Raw genomic sequence first — 19,854 nt, forward strand, 5'->3', positions numbered from 1 at the left:
GGCGAGGGGAAGGAGGCGGCGTGGCCCCGCGGGACCTGCTGCCTGCCCCCCGGCCCTACCGTCCATCTCGCAGGTCAGCAGCGCCTCGTCCAGGCGGTGCGCGGGGGCCTCCTCCAGCCGCTCCTTCACCGGGGAAGTGTCAATGCCGACGTGATCCTGCGGGGAGGCGGAGGGGATGTTACTCCTCGGGTGGGGACCGATTGGGGTGAGATGGGGCGGATTTAGGCTTGGCTCACCTTGCGGTAGGGGTGGCTCAGCGCGCCCTCCATGGCCCCGCCGTGGCCGTGCAGCAGCTGCCGCGCGTCCTGGATGGCTTTGGTGATGGCATCGCCTTCGCCCAGGAAGCCTGGTGGCAAACCCCAGAGCACCCGTCAGCATCAGCACCCCAAAACCCTGCAGCACCCGTCCTGCCCTCGCAAACCTAGCGGGCTGCTTGTGGGGTTGTACGGAGCAGTGGGGTGGCTGCTGCCCACCCCAGCAAGGTGGGACCCCACGGAGCAGGGATGCCTCCTGCCCCTGGGAGGTGCCCAGGGGAGGGCTCAGGATGGACCCCCTGCTGGTGACGGTTTTGGGAACCCACCCAGAGGCAGGTTGGACGGGCTGGTCTGCAGGTCCCTCGCGGCCCCGTGGCTCGGCGTGAGGGATTGGCAGCTGCTCATCTTCAAACTGGGCGAGCTGGAGGCACTGGGAAGCTCGGAGCCTTTGGGTTTGGCCGTCAGGTTCAGCGGCTGCGAGGTCTCCTGCAGCAGAGGAGAGAAGGCAGGGTGATGTGCTGCCCTCGGTCCCCCAGCTGTGGGGTTTTTTTGGGGGGTTTACAGATGCTTTGGGGCTGTACCTGCATCTGGAGGTGGCTCGAGCCGCTGGGTCTCTTCAGCGTGGGAGGAGGGGGGCTGTGCAGCAGCTGCACGGGGTAATCCACTGCGGGGAGCAGAGACAGAGGCGTCGGGGGACGAGGCCACCCCACAGGGTGCCCCTGCACCCCAGGGACCCCGCTCACCTGGTTTGCAGGGGATGGGCTGGATGGGCAGCGCTATCTGGGGGTCCTGCGTCACGGGGAGAGGCTGGTGGCTGGGGGTGAAGGCGGGGATCATGACGTACGGCATGTTGACCTGCTGGAGGGAAGAGGGGGAGAGGAGCGGAGAGGCCGGGTGACCCCTGTGGGCCACTGCAGGCGGGCGACGTCCTGTCAGCCTGGCCCTGTGGGGTGGCACCGGGGTGTTCCCCACCTTTACCTGGATCTGTTGCTGCAGCAGGTTGATTTTGTGCTGCTGCTGGATGAGCTGCTGCTGCTGCTTCGCGATCTGGCAGGAGGGAGACAGCGGGGCTGAGACACGGGAACAGGGAGCCCCGAGCCCCAGTGGGGCACGAGCTGCCCTACACCGGCAGAGCAGAGGCTGCAGAGGTTCCCGTGGGCTCCCGTGGGTGGGTAGGGTGCTATATGAAGTGTCCCTGAGCCACCTCGACAGGCACAAGGTGAGAAATAGGCTGGGAAGGGACCGTGTCACCCACACCCCATGTGCCAGGCATGTCACCCCTGCACTTGGCATCATTTGGGCCGCTGCTGAGGAACAAATCAATGTTTACAGAGAAAGGAGAGAGCAGTCAGGAAGGGCACATGATGTTGAGGACCTCCTTTGGCCGCCACCCTCAGCAGGCAGAAGGGGATGGACAGCTACGACCGAGCCTCCTGGTAGCAAGGAGCATGATAGGAAGTCTTGGGATGGGCACGGAAATAGGGACGGTTTCTGGGCAAACACCAAAATCCTGCAGCCCCCAACACCAAAGCCACCTCCCCATCACTTCGAGGGTGACCCTGCCCCTGTTCCCTGTCCCCCAGTCCTGTGTCTGTGCCCAGAGGATACCAAAGCCATCCCCAAAGGGACAGACAGTCCCCACGAGCAGGCTGCCCTGCCCCACGGCCACGCGGGCACCCGAGCCCACCTGCTCCTGCTGCTGCCGCGCCAGCTCCATCTGCTGCTGCTGCTTCTCGAAGAGCATCGCGGCCATGTTCTTCTGCTCCGAGTGCGCCGTCAGGAGCTGGTCCCGCAGCGTGGACAGCTGGTTGATCATGACGAGGAGCTGGAGCTCCTTCTCCGCCAGGCTCTCCTGGGTTCCTGCGCCAGGGAAGAAGCCACGAGGCTGCGGGTCAGGGGCTTGGGAAGGGGTGAGAAGCATCAGGTGGGCAAAGGGTGGCCAGGGGACAGTGCATGGGATGTTTACAAGACCCAGTGTGCTCTATCATCCCTATGTCATCGGAGCAAGCTCTTACTAGGAACCCTCCCCCCCAAAAAAAATCAAATAAACATTTTGGTTATGAAATACCCGTCTGTAAAATGCACAAAGCTGCGCACACGCCTCCCCTCCTGCTGGCGGGGGGAACACAAAGCTGCTGGCCCCGTGGGCTCTGAGGAGGCAGGGAGGGGACCTCACCCTTCACTTCTTTGGTCTCGGCAGCGTTTCGGCCCAGCAGCCGCTCCTTCCAGTCACTGGACAACAATTTCTCGATGGTTGGCATCACTGTCCCCAGCGGCAGGCACACGGGGCAGGAGAGAGGAGGGAAGGAGACGAGAGCCACGTGAGCACAGCCCGAGGCTCAGCATGGGATGGCTATTCCCATCCCAAAATTTCCGAAAACAGCCGGGAGGTAAATCACAGAAGCCTTTCTTACCCTCTTTTAAGTTCTTGTTGAAGTCCAGCTTCTCCTGGCTGCTGACAGCCGGCTCGAAGGCCGAGCGCCGGGGCTCCAGCACATCACTGGCAGGCGAGTGGGACTCCTGCGACACACACATTGTCACTTGGTGGAGGTTCCCATGGACAGGGACATCCACGGGGCTCTTGGCAGGTGGTGCTGAGCCGGTGGGATGCTCAGAGCCAGCCCCACCAGGCTGGCCACGGGACCACGCAACCCTGCGGCACATCCCCAACCCCTGGGGAGCAGCCCCGCTGGAGAGCATCTCCGCTCCTCCTGTGGCCAGGACTTGTTTGCAGGAGGTTGCTGCTATTTTTTTAGGCTGCCTTTCTCCTCTGAGCCTGGGAGGCTACGGGCCAGGGGGAGGGGAAGCCTAAGAGCAACTGTAATGGGAAAATGAGAGGGTGGCCCTAGGACTCCGTGCGGAGGAGGTCTGCAGGCGGCCACGGAGGCTGCAGGCCAAAGGCAAATCCCAGGGCTGACCCGAGAGCATCGGCAGCGGCCAGAAAGCCTGGGGGAGCCTCAGGTTTCAGCTTCATTTCCTCAGGATGAGGAATAAAAGCTCGGAGAAACAACAACCCCCGTCTGCCCAGGGCGGGATATGCAGCACACTGCCAGCCCGGTGGGACCCGGGCTCCGTCAAGGCCAGGACCGGGGGGAGGAGGTGACAGCCGTGGGACCCACCTGCGGCAGGGCCTGGGGGTCCGTGCCCTCCCTCGGCGGTGGTCCCGGGGGGTCACTGGGACGGGGCTCGGCGCTGGGGGCAGCCCCCGGCGGGGACTCGTAGCCGCCCTCCTTCTTCTCCTCCGTCTTGATGGTGCAGTTCACCATGCTGCCCGCCCCATCGAGCTCCAGGTGGGGAGAAACGGGGCTCCTCATGGACATCCTGCGGGGCGGCGGGGCTGTCAGCGGGGCGATGGGGTCCCTCTGCTCCCCCCCAGAGCAGGGGCACCCCTTTGCCCAGCCCTGCCCCATAGCAGGGTGCTCCGTGCCAATGGTTTGCAGGGGTAATGGTCTTGCTGAAGCTGTGCCCTCGCTGTTCTGCGGGGTTTCCATGACCGTGCTGGGGCTGCTGGCCCTTGGCTGGGCACCAAGGGGCTCTGAAGTGACCCGAGGGGACACCGAGCATCGCCACGGCCAGCCTTTTCCATGGGGTCTGCCAGCGCCGGGTGGCAGAGGCCGAATTCCCAAATGGGACAAGCCGGGACCGCATCCCCCGCAATGGGATTGCACGGGGGGCAAGGGGAAGAGCCCGACTGCGGTGCTCCTAGCAGGGATTTCCCCTCCTGGGCCACCAACCCTCAGGCTGCACAGCACCAATGGCAGCAAACGTCACCCTCCCCAAGCTCGCCTTTCAGGGAGGAATAAAGGGGAAAGGAGGCCATTAAGGACGGGGTTTGCACCGCCGGGATCCAGGCTGGAGGGTGCAGGACCACAGGGGCTGCAGGGGCCACGGTGTGCTGGGGATGCGGGGGGTCTGCACCCCACAGCAGGGACCCCCAAGACCTGCACCCTCCGGGGGCTCACGCCTGCCCCCCAGCATCTCGGGGCCCCCCAAAACGGGAGCCGGGCGGCTCGGGCTGGGGGCCGAAGCCGGCTGCCCGACTCGGGGCAGCGGTGACACAACAAACAAAGGCCAGCTCAAGCTGCGAATTAATCAACCCGCTGAAAATAAAACCTTCCTCTCAGGAACTTCAAACAAAAGAAACGAAAACAACAAGGCCGGCTGGGTAATGAAAAGCCAGGGCTCTGAATAGGGGACAAAAGGAAGTGGAACAATAGGGTGTTGGACAAAAGCAATAAAGTAAAGGGAAGTGTGACAGCTCAACAATGGGGCACTGTGCGCGCCAGAGTTTCTGATCTTAGCAGGGCTTTTTTTAATCTCAGTTCCCTGCCCTTCTCCGAACAAATCATTGCGCTCTCCGGGCTCGTGGGCTTCCTCCCGGCCCCGGCATCGCACGGGATCTGCCCGCATCCTGCAGCACCGCCCGCGTCGCCCCTTCCTGCCCCCAGCCCACCTCGGGGGGCGGCCAGGAGGGGACCCCAGCCACTGCCACCGCGCGTCCCTCCCAGCCCCGCCGGCGTAAAAACACACCCCGTGTGCCCTCGGCACGCCTCGGCCGGGGAGGAAACGGGCGCTTTTGGCACCGAAACGGGGATGGCGGGGAGCCAGCGGGAAGCCGTGCCCCGTGGCTGCGGGTGCTGCACCCATCGAGCCGCCGGGAGCCGGAGCTGGGGGAGCAGCAAGGGGCAGGATGTGGCCCTTGGTCCTGTGCTCTCACCGTGCTGCAGGTGGGGAAACCGAGGCACCAAAGCATGGTGCTTATTGCCTCAGGTATTTTTATAATTCGGGGGAAGATGCAGGAATAAAAAGGGGAGTGAAGGTGGGAGTTTGGCTGGGTGCTGAGCGCAGCTCCATGTGCACGGACCGAAGCTGGGGGAGCAGCAACAGAAACAACCTGAACCCAGCACGGGAGAGGAGAAGCAGTGACGGCACCCCTGCACCTTCCTTCAGCCTGTCTTTAAAGGCAAAAACCCCACTCCTCGCCTTCCTGCCCCTCCAGGAGCACATCTCCTATCAAATCCCACTCCTCTGGCAGGTCACCTTCCCATTGTCCTTAACCTCCCGGGGCCGCTGGAAGTTTACTCTTAAAATGGGGCTGGTGCTTTAAAGGGGGCTGTTGAAAGGGGCCTCATTGTGGGTTTATTGTACAGTTTGCCGAACAGAAATATATATATATATATTAAAAATAAAAGGAGAAGAAAAAGGAGAAAAGCGCAGTTATCTTGTTACAGGCTCGCTCTGTACCAGGCCTGTGCCGGCAGTCTCAGGTGCTCAGCTCAAGGGCTCCTCTGTTGCGCAGACAATAGGGACGGGGACAATTGCCTTGGCACCGGGAACACGTCTTCGTGTAACAGATCTTCACCTTTAATGTTTCCCGTTTAATGAAGGGTGGAGGGGAACGGAGCGAACGGCGCGTGGATGAGAAGTGCCCGCCTGGGGAGTCACAGCGCAGGCAGGATTCACAACAAACGAGTGCCACCAGCCCACGGGGGGGGGATAAGGCGTCCCCAGGAGCCTTTGGGCAGCACGAGGGGGGCTTATTGCGACCACCAAAGCCCTAAAACATCCATCCCCAGCATGCCTCACTTGCCCACCTTGCCTCCAACAGGCACCAGCCGCTTCGTGCCAGCTAAACCTCCAGCCCGAGGGGCTGCCACCTCGGGACGGCGACAGCGCACTGCCGGGCCGCTTTCCTCCTCCGTTAGCACCCCTCAATGGCACGTCCTGCAATTCTCCCCGTGTGCTGTGCCACCCTTCCTGGCTGCACGCTGATCCTATCTGCCCCGTCTGCGTCGCACAACGGCTCCAAGGGCCAGGGGCAGAGCCTGGCACCACGGGGAGGGGGATGAGTGTGTGCCTCCTGCTGACCCCCCCCCAGCCCCCAGAGCCTCTCCTGCCTGCGGGCTGGTTGTCCCAGTTGCACAAATGGGGGGAAAAAGGCAGCAATGTGCGCTGTGGGATGGGTACGGAGGGTTTGTGCTCGCAGGGCGGCTGCCTACGGCTCGGCAGGGCTGGGGCGCATGCGCTGAGGCTCGGTGAAACCCAAACTCTTGTAAAAACACCAGCGAGTGCAGGGGGGCAGAAAGCCACAAGCATACAAACTCCCCTGAGCTGTGAGGAAGAGTGACAGGGAAGATCCCATTTGGGCAATTCCACCTCCTTTTGGCCCAGGAGAGAGGGTGAACACAGGGGCAGGCTGGGTCCTGCACCCCTGCTCACCGCGGGGCTGATCCTGCCTCCAACCAGGGCTGTTCCCTCCCCATGGGACTGCAGTGCCAAGGACTCGGCAGAAGTGGGACACAGGGAGAGCATCCCAATGTTTGACGGGGCGACTTGGGCTGCCCAGATTTTATTACCGGCCCCATCACGTAGACCAGGGGAGCCAGGAGGCTGTCAGCTTTTTACTTTTCCTCTTTCTACACAATTACAGCAGAAAATTATCAGTTCATATATCCCTCCCCAGCCAGGGAGAGAGCACAAAGCATGGCCAAGGGCAAAAACCCGAGGGGGCACCGAGAGCCAGGGTGGCGTGAAGGCACCACGGGCAGGAGCCACGCGTCGCCGCCACCACGCTTGTGCCCCCAGCACCCCCTCGGGAGAGGGCAGAGGAAAAAAAGATAAGCCACGCACAGGTTTTCTCCTTCCACACAGACCCAAGGAATCCCTCCAGCCACCGGCACAGACAATAGCCCGTCTCCTGCCAGACGAGCGGGCCGCTTTCCTGCCAGACTTGGAACGTCCTTTCGGGGCCCTTTCCAAGCGTTTCCGCCCAGCGTGCCTTCGCACATAAAAGAACGGATGGCTTCCTCCTGCCGGGGCCGCTCCGTGCCCGCTGGGGTGGCCGAGGTGAAGGCCCCCGGCTGGGAAGTTCACGGGGTTGCCATCCCGCGGGGACGTGGCACGTCCCCTGGTGGGCTGCTGCCCGGAGAGGGGGCAGCAGCCGGCAGCTGATGGGAGAGGGTCTTCAGTGGGTGTCAAATAGTGGGGTTGTGGCTTTGCTTCTCACCTTTGTGAGCTCACGAAGGATTGCCATCAGCCTCCGGCCCTTCGCCCTATGCTGTCCCCACCGCCGCGCTGTCACTAGCGGGAGGAAACGGTGACCTTTGGGGACACCGGCAGGGACACGGCGGAGCTGGGAAGCGCAGCCTGCGTGGCTCGCAGCCAGGCTGCTGCAGGAATCGCCGTTAGGGCTCTCGCACAGACCCATTCACAAATACCGAGGATCGCCACCCAGAAACACTCAGCAAAAAGAAAGCGCGAGACCCCGGCATTTACTGAAAAAGCAGGTTTTAAGCCCAGAAGACGTCTGGATGCCGAACTTATCCAGCAGCAGAAACGCCGCCGCCACGTGACAGCCACGGCTCCACGTGTCCGGGGCACACGGAGCAGCAGCGGCGCTCGCAGGGCGCGCGTTCCCCAGCGCGCACCCATCCTGCCCCAAAAACCGAGGTGCTGCAGCAGCGGAAACGCGCTGCGTTCGGGCGAGCCCGTGCTTTACACATCCTCTCTAACACCTTACCTGCCCCCGGCACTCCCACGGAAAGCCCCGGCCTCCGTTTTCCCAGAAGGCTGCCGAGAGCTCGGCTTGCTGGAAAAAAAACACAAAACCAGTGCCAAGAAGGGCGAGCGTTGGAAAGTCGGGGGGGGGGGGGGATCTGGGGGGGCCAACGGCCCCGTGGTTGTGGTCAGCACCCAACAAGTGCAGGTCAAGGCAGCAGGACGACACCTGCCTGCCAAGCCCTGCTGCAGGCAGGATGCCCCCACGAGCATCCCTGCTCCAGCGGTGGCTCCTTCGCTGTCCTAGATCGACCCCCGGCCCCCACCTGGGGTCTCTGTCCGGGCAAAACCTCGGGGGCTCGCGGGCAAAGCCCCAGCTTGAGCGAGAGCTGGGATTCCCACTGCCCAAGCGAAACAGACGACGCTTTGTCCAGCTTCCAGCAGCTCCCTGAAGGCAACGTCGCCATTGCGGAGGATAACGGCCTCCGGAAATGTCGGGGCGAAGCGGTGACACAACGGGGACAGCGTCACGGAAACTCCCAGCAAGAAGCACCTGCACCCCCCGGCACCCAGCTCCCCTCTGGCCCCGATCCCACAGGGCTGGGACTCGTGCCCCACAGGGGAAGGGTTTTCCCCTTTGCTTTTGGGGCTCGCATTGTCACAGCTCCGGCACGGCCACCTTTGTTGGGGGGGGCACCAATTCTCCATTACTAAGATGAAAAGTAGAAATGCCCGGCTCCTCTTACTGCCCGGCTCTCGGAAGATTTAACCCTAAAGCAATTACAAACAGCTAGAATAGCATTTGCTAATTCTATCCCAAAACCCAACCTGCTTTCTTCAAAGGCCTCTGGGCCGCATCTAGGACTGCTAATGAAATGCATATCTCGCTGATGCATGCCGGCCGAGAAGCCCTTCAGATGTTCGGGGGAAATCTAATCAGTCCTGCTATTCCAAACTTGGGGAGGGAGGGCAAAATGTGTTAATCGCTAAATTCACTTAAGGATCTACGCGAGCAAGACGGGGAGAAAAAAAAATGAATCTGGGGCTGTGGCAGGGGGGAAGGAAAGGATCTGCGTTGCTTGACAGAATGGATCTACATCATGCCAGCAGGAGAAGGGCCCAGGTTGTGCACAGCGCCTGCGAGCAGCAGCAGACGGAGTCCTTCCAGGGGAGCCCTGCCCTCGGGGGGCTCAGGTCCCATTTTCTTAAGAGGTCTGTGGAATAACCCCATGGCTTGAACCCCCAGCCCCACCGTGGCTCCGGGTGCTGCGCCGTGCCCGGAGGAGGCAGCCCAATGCCAAGGGGAACGGGCAGGAGCAGCGAGGTGATGCTGCAGCCCTGTAGGATGCTCGGTGTGGGAAAGGGAAAGCAAAAGCCTGCCTGAAAATGGCCATGTCCAGACACCGTGTGCGCTCTCCAGGTGCGGGAGCCCATCTGATGCAGCCTGCGCAGGTTTTTTCCCCCTCCTCCCAATGGCCCCTCTTACTAACAATTTCCAGCGTGCAGTTGGTGCTGCTTTCGTAGGGCTTCTGAGGTTTCTTTTACCACCTTGCTCTGGTTTCTTATGAGATGGCAGAGGGACACATCACGGCACGGTGCCTTCCTGTCTTACTCAGCTGCTCCCTCCCCATGCTGCCTCCCAGCACCAGGGCCCTGCTGGGACCCCCCCTCTGCCATCCCCTGCATCCCCCCCCCCCCCCCCCCCCCATCCACCCCCACCCGACAGCGAGCAGAGAGCCCCAGCGTGCTGGCCCGGGGGGAATTAAATCACATCTGATTTACCAGCGCTTACCCTAAGGATGCAATAGCCGGACTCATGCTCTGCTCGCCCTCGGGTGCACTGCTGTGAAGCTCTAGCTTAAGGAAAAGCTTCAAAATAAAGAATAAGAACGACCCCGAGGCTGCCACAGCAGGAGGCGAAGCCCAGCGAGCAGCACGTGTTATTTTCCTGCATGTTTTCACCCCAGAGATGGAAGCAGCCGGCTCCTGCCGCGGGGTTTGCCAGGCGCCGAGCACCATGCAGGGACTCAGCCTCCCGCGAGCCCGTCCGGCAGAGCCCGTCACATCCCACTGCACCCCCGACAGCAGCATCCGAACCAAAAAAAGGAGAAAATTGAACAAAAAGAGGCAGCCGGAGCCGGCTCGGGGTGTAAACTGGCACGGGTCCACCGCCTTCGCAGCTCCGGCCCAAACACATTTTTCCTTTACCGAGATGAGTGACGGGATGGGTTTAAGTAGGGGAAAAATTAAACTGCACATCAGGTGGAACTTCCTGGCCGCGAGATTTATTAGGCGGGGAGTGATCTCATCAGGGAAGTGGAGGAAACTCCGTCGCGCTGGAATTATTCAAAGCCGTGCAAAGCCCAGGGGGAACCGGGCGCGGGGAACAGTCCCAGCGGCTGCCCACGTGATGGGCAGGGGACCGCGCCGGTCATCCCCGCTTCCTGGCCCTGGGACGAGACAGTCCGCGGGGTTTCTGTTGTTTTTATTTCTTTTTCCTTTTGGTATCAATAAGGAAAAAGCTCGTGCACCAGCCTTGGCTCTGCGGCTGGATGGGTTTCTCACCCAGGTTGGTGTGAAAATGTCTTCAGATAACACCGTGCCCCGCAGCAGGGGGACCAGAAGGGGACAACTGGTGGCACCAAGGGGGGGACCTGCTGCAACCCGGTCCTGGGGAGTAAGGGGGGCTCTGAGTGGGGCTGCTGGCAGCAGATGAGGACAACCAGGGGGGAGCAGCCCCTCCTGAGCCTTTGCAGAGCTCTGCACCCTGCACAACGCCGGCGGGAAGCCGCACGGCTCGGCGCAGCGGCGCTTTTGCACGCACCGGCACTCAAAGCACTCTCGCTCACAGGTCTTTGAGAGCAGGGCTTTTGTCTGAAGGGCTAAAAGAAAAAAAATTACCCTCCCCTGCAGGTCTAAATACTCCAGGGGAAAACATAAGCCCTGCAACCGTAATATTTTCCAAGACCCCCTTCCTACTGCATCCCCTTCCCATGCCCTTCCTTTCTTCCCCTTTATCACAAGCCCAGGAGATACAGATATCGAAGCACATTAACAAGATGCAGGGGAAGCAGGAGGAGAGAGGAACTTTGAAGAACGCATATTTACTCTTTCTCTCCTTTTTTCTGCACCAGAAATAATTTTTAAACAAGCCTCCTCCTTCGCAGAATGCTTGCTGGTGGAGGAAGCAGCAGCAAGCCTGGTCTGCACCACCGAGCTCTCGCACGAGGCACCTGCGGGGGTGGCAGGATCAGGCCCACGGCCCCACCAACAGCGTCCCACAGGACAGAAGACCCGGCTGAGGTCCTCAGCACCTCTCCCAGACCCAAGACCCCTTAACCCCCCATGCCTCCCCCTACCCATCGATACAGCCAGCAGCCCGCTCAGCCGCCCCCCTCTCCACCTCTCACCATGCAATCGATTTGAAGCGAACAATCAATTATGGAAAAGAAATTAAAGAAAAAGGGGGGAAAAAAAAAGGCAAATAAAGAAACCCTTCCCGTAAGGGGAGCAGAGCCAGGAGGTGAAGGACGAGGCCAACTCACCCGGCAGAGCGCGGCGAGGCAGCGCGGCGAGCGCCGCCGCCCTCCTTTCCTTCGCAGCCTCTCCGCACCCAGGCGCGGCCCTGGGGCTTATCGAGGGGCCCAATCTCGGTGCACTTTTTGTGCAATTTCACTCACTCAGCATTTCCAGGCAGAGCACGGGGCACGTTTGACTCGACTTGTTCACAAACAGTACTTTCCTATCGCATGACGGAGGGGTGAGGACGTTTGACCCTTTTCCTCTCCGGCTCTTACACGAGGGCACTCGGCTCACCCCGTACCAGAGCTGTGTGCCCCAGCACTTTAGGACCAAGGGTCCCCTGGCATGGAGCACGATGCCCGCCCCTCTCTCACCCCTTGCTGACCTTCTTGTGCCATTTTACACCTTCCATCAATGTCATTTTTTCCAGCTGCCCCCAGGCTTGGAGGGGAATTCCCTCGGGGAGGGGGGGGGGGGGGGTCTGGTCGCCCTCGTGCTTCCCACGTGAGCCAGGCTCATGCGTGAGCACCCAGAGGAGCTCAGGGGTGCCTCAAAGTTGGCACCGAAGCCAAAACCCCACGTTCGCACGCTTCTGCCTGCTTCCCAAAACCCAGCCGCCTGCAGCGTGCCGGAAACCTTCGGTTTCACCTTCTGTGGCTTTGTAACTGCAGCAAACGGGGCCGTGCACCCGAGCTGTGCTGGCTCGCTTGGCCACCGAGGGACACAGGCGCCACCGAGGCCACCTCGCCCTCCCCAGCTGCTGCCCGGGCTCGGGACAGGGGCTGCCGCCACCTCCCAGCTGCTGGGGCCGTTTGACATTTGGACAACAGATTTTTCCCGGCGTGACAGGAGCTGCTGGTGCCATGGCCAGGCTCCCGGGGAAAGCAAAAGGAGCCCCAAGCATCGGTGCCGGCAGCTGCCCAGCGTCCCCCCCAAACCATCACAACTTTCCTAACGGTGACCCGAGCCCCACTCCTGCCGCGGTTCAGCTCGGTGATCACGGCTGCCTGGGTCAGGATGAAGACCACCGAGGAAAATGCTTTCAGCCCGGCTTCTCTCCCTTATTAGCAGGAGCTGCGGCCGCTCGGATGCTGTTACTCTGATTTACGGGGCGGATTCAGGCCCCCGTGGGTAAGGACTAGGCAGGGAGCTTGTCCCCACGCTCCTCCGTGTGCCTCCAGCAGCAGCAACGGGGCTCGCGATGCAGCCATGTGGGGCTCAGTGCGAAAGAGAAATCAGAGGGGCTGCTTCGTGCCCCAGAACTGCTGCTACCATTACTTCAGCTCAGCTCGCACCCCTCCTGCTGCGGGTGCTGGGGTCCTCTGCGGAGGGGCCGTGCGGCATCCCCCGTGCCCAGGGAGCTCACCCTAAACACAGCGCTGGGGAAGCGAAGGGGAGAGGTCGCGGGGCAGACCCGGCCGAGCACTGGGGCTGCCCCCAGCCTGGGGACAAGCAGCACCACCTGGGCTTGCAAAGTGTCATCAAGGCGGGCAGGGAAGCCCGGAGGGATGGGGACAGGGATGAGGATGGGGACTCGGCTCACACCTCCACAAAACCTCCTCTGCCAGGGTGCAGGGATCCGGCCGATGCCTCCCAGCCTTGCATTTCTACCATCTCCTTCCCTGCCCGCTCACCCTCCCCAAGCACATTTTTTTTGGAAGCTTTTCTGGCACCGGTTAAACCATCCCCAAAATTAACACCGGGGCAGCTCCCGGTCCCAGCTCATCACTTCTGAGCACAGCAGAGTCTGCACAGCTCCACAACCAGGACAGAAACGAGCGAGCTGCTGGGGCAGTGGGGGGGCACTGGCCTCCATCACCCTGGAGGGCTAAAGGGAGCCAGCAGCCGCCACCCCACAAACCGAGACCACCCCACACGGCTGGGTTCTCGCCTCACCCCTCTCCCTGCTCATTTCGGAGAAGATAAAGCCCACGAAATCCTGGTCATGCAGAGAGATTTGGGGACAAGCTTTCCCTGCCCCGCCAGGATTATTTCCAGTGCACAACAAAAACACGGCGAAGACAAGAGCAGAGACTCTCCGGCGAGAAGCAGGCGGCTCTCCCCTGTTGCAAGGGGGTGTCCGATTGCCCCCAGCCACCCCCGTGTCCCGCAGCGCACAAGGGGCTCTTTGTGCCCGTGCAGCCCCGGTGGCACCTGTCCCCCCGCGCCCCGCTGCGTCCCCGCTTCCCCTCGGGTCCCCAAGCCTGCTCCCAGCAGCAAAGGGCTTTGGCAGCCCCTGGCTCCACGTGCCTCGTCCCGGCTGGCTCCTGCACGGCTCAGCGGGGCCAGGGGCCGGCACATTTGCTCTGTGCACACACACACACACGCAGGCGTGCACGCCCCGCTGCCTTGCACGCTGTTTTTTTTGCAGGGGGTGCAGCTCAGGCAGCAAAAAGAGGCTGAGCACGGTCTGGGGAAGGGGTATTTAACACCATCAGCTGGGGCTGAGAGCACTGCAGCTGGGCATAGGAAGCCCAGGGGCAGGTATCGCACCTAGACACCCAAATCGCAGCCCAGGAGCCTCCAAGAGAGGCAAACATTGCCCTGCCGCTGCCCACGCAGGTACGGCTGGGTCCCCCAGGGGCCACCCTCACGCTAACCCTCCAGCTCCTGGCATCCCTTCCCCAGAGCCCATATTATGGTGAGAAAACTGAGCAGGAAAGCTCCCAAGCCTCAGCCACTGGGGAATTCACCTGCCGAGCCCGTGGGGATGGGGATGTCCATGTCCATGTCCGTGTCTGTGTCCGTGTCCGTGGCAGCTCTGCCAGCAAATCCCCCCACGCCGAGCAGCCCCAGAGGCAGCTCCTGTGCAGCCCCTGCCCCAGGGGACTCGCTTTCCGGCTGGGCGTGCAAGGTAGAACAATAGGGCCGAGCCCTCTATTGTTCCAGACAAAAGATAAGCCGGGCTCTGGCATTCCCCGACGGGCGGGCAGGCGGCTGCCGCCCTGGGCCGGGGCAGGGCCTCGCTAAATTCCCTGGCCCTGGCTCCAGCAGCTCCTGGCAGGTGGAGAGGGGCTGCAGGAGGTGTCCCCCCCCTTGCCCAGCTCACACACGCGTGCACACCCGCTCCAGCCCCGCAGCCACGCTCGCCCTGCCCTGCAGGATTTGTCCCAGCCCTGCCCCGTCCCCAGTTTCTGCAGCAGTGGCCTCAGGACGCTGGGGACCAGCTGTGCGCCCAGCGCCTTCCCAGCTGTTTTTCAGCCCTTGGTCCTGTCCTGTCCTGTCCTGTCCTCTCTTCTCTCCTCACTTTTTCTCCTCTCAGGCCCCATGCAGCCCAGCACCACTTGCCGTTAAGGACCAGGGCCACCACCCCTTCTGCTCTCATGCTCACCCCACATGGGACAGCGGGGACAAAGCCCCCTGCCAGCTATGGGACAACGGCAGGAGGGACAGGGGGTGCCCAGGACCGGGGACGTGTCCCTGGCACAGCAGGGGCTGAGCGTGGAGCACAGCAGCAGCGCGGGCTCTGCGTGCCCACTGCAACCCAACGCGCCGCCACCACCTACCTCTGCTTTTTCTGTTTTTTCTGCTTTTTCTCTGAACGAGGCTGTAAAACGGAGCCGCCCTGCGCCACCAGCACCCACCCAGGAGAAAAGAGGAAGACTACGAGGGTTCAAGGGCCGCATGCTGCAAACCTGCACCCCCTGGGGCACCCAGGCAGGAGCGGCACGAGGTGGCAGCCCCGCGGGTGACGACTGCTTGGCGTGGCAGCGGGACAAGCCTCCTCTCTGCCCGTCCCCGTGCCGCCACGGCTCTGCTCTGCACCAGCAGCTCCCCGGCCAGGCTCTGCTGTGTCCCAGCGCCAGCCCCATCGGTCGGACAGGCTGGCTGCTGTCACCCAGGGCCACCCGCTGGCTCTCACCCCCAGGACACCACCGGGGCCACGCCGTGGGGAAGGCGGCAGCCCCAGCACCGCGGTGCCGGAGAGGCTGCCAATGCCTCCAGGTACTTCTCCCGACCTGTTCCTATTTCTTTCCAGACTCCCAGACCACAATAACCCCATTTCGCAAGGGCAAAGAGGCTCAAATGCCCCCCTCTGGGCTCCCTGCTACCCCACGTTCTTTTAATTCTCCTTGTCGTATTTAATTTACAGCCTCACCCTCTCCTCCCAGCAGACGACAAACTGCCATCAGCCGCCTTCGCCAGCCAGAATTTAAAAAAATAATGACTCAGGCCAGCAGATTTTGGCCAGGGCCAGTGAGTGCGCACAGGGCTGCCCTAATGATGAGCCCCCTTATCTCGTTCCTCTCTGATAAGGCAGCCGGGGGCAGGCACGGGGGGAGGCTGCCCGGCCTCTGCAGCCACCAGGCTGCATCTTTTATAACGGCCACATGCCTCGAGCGGGCCTGGCTGGTAATGGAGCATTAAATTATGGCGAGGCAGAATTTCAAACATTTCGGAGCCATCTCCCGATCGGCATTCTTCAGAGGAAGGGCTGCAAAGCGGGACAAGGCGGCGGGGAGGGCAGCCTCCCTCTAGAGTAACGCCCGCAGAAGCGGCTTTCTCCCTCAAAACCAACGCATTTTTAGCTAAAAGCGGCTGCAAACCTCTTCTGGGTCCAAGGTGCTGGTGTGGTGCTTGGAGGCGAAGGGGACACGGCAGTTTTGGCAGTGTCCCCGTGCCCTGCTCCCCTCCAAGCACGTGCTCCGGCCGACTCTCACAAATGCTTTGTGGAAGCCGGGTCAAGCCGCTGCATCCCCTGCTCGTTTTTTTTTTATTTTTACTGCCCTGTCCAAGCAGCTGGGGCATCTCTTACGCCGGCCAGAGGTGCCCCCTGCACCTCCTCAGCCTCTCCTCTCCCCCACCGGTGCCAAACTGGTGGGACTGGGCAGACCAAGGGCCCTTGTTTCGGGGCTGGAGCGCTTCCAGCTTGGGACATATGGTCCTGGAGCAGGTGGGGACGGCGCGGCGGAGTGGGAGGGAGGCAGGGAGGGCTTCCAAGCAACGGAAAATGTTCCAAAAGTCAATGCCTTTGGCCCCGCCAAATTTTCTCCTGCTGGAAGCAGCAGCGCTGGATGAACCCACGCGTTTCTCGCACCGAGGAGCTCCGGGGGCACGGGGCACGGCCGGGCCAGCAGCACCGCTGCTCTGCCAGAGGGAGCAGATTTGGCTCCTGAAGGTATTCTCCAAAAGGTGCAGGACGGGGTGAAGGCACCAAGATATTCTCCAGCAGGACTGTCACAAGCTGCCCTAATTTATTTCCCTTTCGTCTGGTTTTTACTGGGCTAAAACTGGGTGGAAACGGGTGATGCATCATGTAAAACTTTTAAAGCATCCCAAGTCTTCCTCCCTGCAGCACAATGAAACCAAAAACTCCAAAGTTGGTGAAAAATAAACAAGCAGAGCTCGGGACAGCCCGGCGCTGCCTGGTCAGGGCTCCACGGACCCCCAGGCGGGGACCGCCCGACCCCGGGGCCACCGCGTCTCCGGCGAGCACAAGTCCCCCGCCAGCCCCTTGGCCAGCCCCCGCTGCTGTCAGACACCCAAAACCGGGCAGCTTTGACCCGTGGGTATTTTCTAGCAGAGGGAAAACGAAACAAACATCTTTCATCAATAGTTCGCAGCTTGTAGCGATGCTACGCTCAGCAGCACGGCCGCACCGGAGGAGAACAAAAGAGGCCAGCAGGCTTCCTCCACGGCGTTGTCCAGAGCTGTAGGGAGCAACTGCCCTGCCCGTGAGTGGATTTTTGTTTTTATATTTTTTTTCCAATTATTATTATTTTTTTTTAAAGGAAAAATAAACACTGTACGTTTTATTAGCCCAACTGAGAACTTTCAGGGTGTAAAAGCAGAGCAGAGCCGTACTGACAGCGCGTCCGCACAACCGGCCGCCGCTGCCTGCTGAAGGTTGTCCCTCCGGTGATAAAAGCCTTTCTGCTTTCTGCACTCACCCGCGCACACACAAAGCCGGACCGACACAAAACCGCGCCGTGTTTACAATGGGATGGAGCTGGAGCAAGCAGGAGCGCGGCTTCGCAGCGGCCACACAAAGCCGGGCTCACGCGGGACAGCAGGCGGCCGCGGGCCACCGGTCCCCACGCCCCCATGTCCCCAGGCCCCCAAGTCCCCAAGCCCCCAGGTCTCCAAGCCCCCAGGTCCCCAAGCCCCCAGGTTCCCGTGGACTGCAGGGACGGAGCCCCGAGGGTGGCCGAGCGAAGCCAGAACAGCACCAAAACCCTTCCAGGATTGCTCGGTTAAGTCGCAAGCCAGAGAACGGGAGGGATGGTGGGGCCAGCTCGGGTGACCCAGCACCCACGGCACAGCGAAGGTCCCACGCCCTGCACCCTGCAGACCACCCTCACCATGGGGGTGCTCTGAGCCACCCCACAAGCTCGCCAGCAAACTTCAAACCCCGCGGCCCCGAGGATGCTTCGTCCACGGGACGCAGCCCGGCCCCGTATCCGTGCCGTCACCAGCCCACCTGCAGCCGTGGGGGCTTCGAGCCCCCCCATCACCCCAACGCACTCACCTTGGGGGTGCAAAACATGCCCTGCAGCGCGCTCCCAGCTCCCAGAGCCTCCCATCCCCAACCTCTTTGCAGCGTCGGTGGCGGTGCCTGGCCGCAGTGAGGCTCAGTTCCAGGAAGGCGAAGGGCAGCGAGAGCTGCAGGCTCGGGTGTGCGCCCCAGGAGCCCCCCAGCAAGTAATGAATACAAAAATAAACTCACTGAAAGGCTAGATTTACTGTGCTGCTGCGGCTGTGTGCCTCACACGGAGAGCAGAGCCCTTCCTCTGCATCCCATGGACGGATTAAATCCCCTCCAGCAAATAACAAGTTTACAATCTGCCCCATCCTCGCTCCGACCCGCGTGCCAGGGCACAGCTCCCCGGGCACCACCGTTAAAATGGACATTTTGGCAAGGAGACAAAAAGCCCAGCTATTCGCCCCACGACATCTTGCCTCCCCCAGCCCCTGGCCGGAACAAACTTTGCTCCCAGGGCTGTCCAGAGGGAGATTTGGGTGCTCCAATTTGGAAAGGGTAAAAAAAAAAAAAAATGCAAGCACAGAGCAGGCACGCCAGAGGTGAGAGGAATGACAGCGCTTTGCTTCAGAGAGGAAAACCGTGCCCAGCAGTCCCAACCCGAAGCACCTTCCTCCAGAAAATACATTTAGCAGGGGCTAATAAATTTGTAAAAGTTTCTAATCTCTACTCCTACCTATTTTGCTGCTCGGTAGGGACTTCTCCTCCTGCACATGAGGCCAAAAGTGATGCCAGGGGGGAGCCGCGGCGCGAGCCCCGCGCCCCAGCGCCCGCTCCCGCAGCCGGAGGGCTGAGCAGGAGGGCAGCGAACAAGCAGCGAGAAGGGAGATGCTGCTGCAAACGTGTCGCTCGCAGACGATTTCAAAAACTGTCTTTAGCCTGCCCACGTTTGTCAAAGGACAGCAGCTATTTTTAACACAAAGCCTCTGAAATCGCAGGCTTTCAAAAAAAAAATAAAAAATAAATATACTGTATCAGTGTCAACAGAATGGATTCTGCACAAAATTAAATTGAACTAAAAGGAAATTGCATGAATTACAAACGCGAGTTATTGGCTCAATAGAAGAGTAACTGAGTGATATTATCTGGTCTGTGCTATGGAGAAAATCACATTAGCTGAGCTAATGGTCCTTTTTCACTCCTAAAATCTATTACTCCAGATTTGCTTTGGAAGTCAAGTGTTTTCCATGCTGAAGGTACCTTACAAGATGTAACTGAGACTTGAACAATACGCAGCCACGGTCTGTAATTTTTCCTGGGTAGCATCCCTCTCTGGCAAAGAAACCCTGCATAAAATACTGGAAATCATTAGGCTGAGGTGGAAAGAAGCAAAGCTTTGCATTTATTTGCGCATTTCGTATGAAAACCGCTCATTTACAGCTCCCTGGGGGATGCACCTCTCTGTTTGTCTCTTCCACCGCTAACTTTGTCCAAGTTTAACTCCCCAGACCCCGCGCAGGGGCCGTGTCCTTTTGCAGGTGCTACCCAAGCCGAGGGGTTACCCCAGATTGGGGTGAAATCCCCCCAAAACCCCCGCAGCCCTTTCACAGCCCTCTCCACCATCCCAGCAGCTGCAGGACCCCCCCAGCCCACAGCAGCTCCTCTCCCTCAGCCCCCCAGCGACCCAAATCTCCCAGGAACAGCCCCAAAACGCCGCTGCGGTGCGCGGGCAGGACCTGACACGGCTGCTGGGGAGGACACAATTTCGGCGCCGAGGTTCAGCCTCTGTGGGGTCCCAGCCGGCGGCACGCGGCGGCGCTCACCCCGCTCCCCAGCCCTCCTTCTGCCCGCGCGCCGGGGCGCTGCTGCTGCTGCTGCGGTTTGTTGAAGCACTTTGTCGGACCGACAACCACCCGTGCGCAGTACCGTCAGCAAGTTTTCCTGCCCGGACTCCCAACGCTTCCCCGACGGTGCCGCGGGGACGCAGGGGAGGCCGGAGCGATGCTGCCTCGAGGCCAAAATCCCCGCTCCCCTCCGGCACAGCAGCAGCATCGCGTCCATCCCGTGCGGAACAAGGGGTGGGGGGGACCCCGACCCTGCACCCTCGGCGCTGCCAACTCACCGACACCCTTCGAGCAGCCCCAAACCCCGCGGGACCTC

The 19,854-nt window shown here is 61.1% G+C and overlaps 1 protein-coding gene across 4 annotated transcripts in view; it reads right to left on the reverse strand.

The window, feature by feature from the left end:
- SOX13 (SRY-box transcription factor 13) overlaps positions 1-19,854 on the reverse strand; it is a 41,189-nt gene that overhangs the window by 4,084 nt on the left and 17,251 nt on the right. For 2 of the 4 annotated variants that reach the window (XM_080568877.1, XM_080568876.1), the window contains exons 2-11: positions 3,374-3,575; positions 2,669-2,774; positions 2,431-2,517; positions 1,942-2,114; positions 1,233-1,301; positions 998-1,112; positions 836-918; positions 581-740; positions 237-346; positions 60-156 (exon numbers count right to left, since the gene is read on the reverse strand). In XM_080568877.1, the coding sequence (XP_080425003.1) occupies positions 60-156; positions 237-346; positions 581-740; positions 836-918; positions 998-1,112; positions 1,233-1,301; positions 1,942-2,114; positions 2,431-2,517; positions 2,669-2,774; positions 3,374-3,574 (1,201 nt within the window). In that variant the 5' untranslated portion in view covers position 3,575. Of the gene's footprint in view, positions 1-59; positions 157-236; positions 347-580; positions 741-835; positions 919-997; positions 1,113-1,232; positions 1,302-1,941; positions 2,115-2,430; positions 2,518-2,668; positions 2,775-3,373; positions 3,576-13,966; positions 18,423-19,854 lie in introns of those variants that run through there. The other 2 variants (XM_080568878.1, XM_080568879.1) reach the window with 2 other exon arrangements.

Source organism: Anser brachyrhynchus (genome assembly GCF_964034855.1).
Source record: "Anser brachyrhynchus genome assembly, chromosome: 27".
NCBI lineage: Eukaryota > Metazoa > Chordata > Aves > Anseriformes > Anatidae > Anser > Anser brachyrhynchus.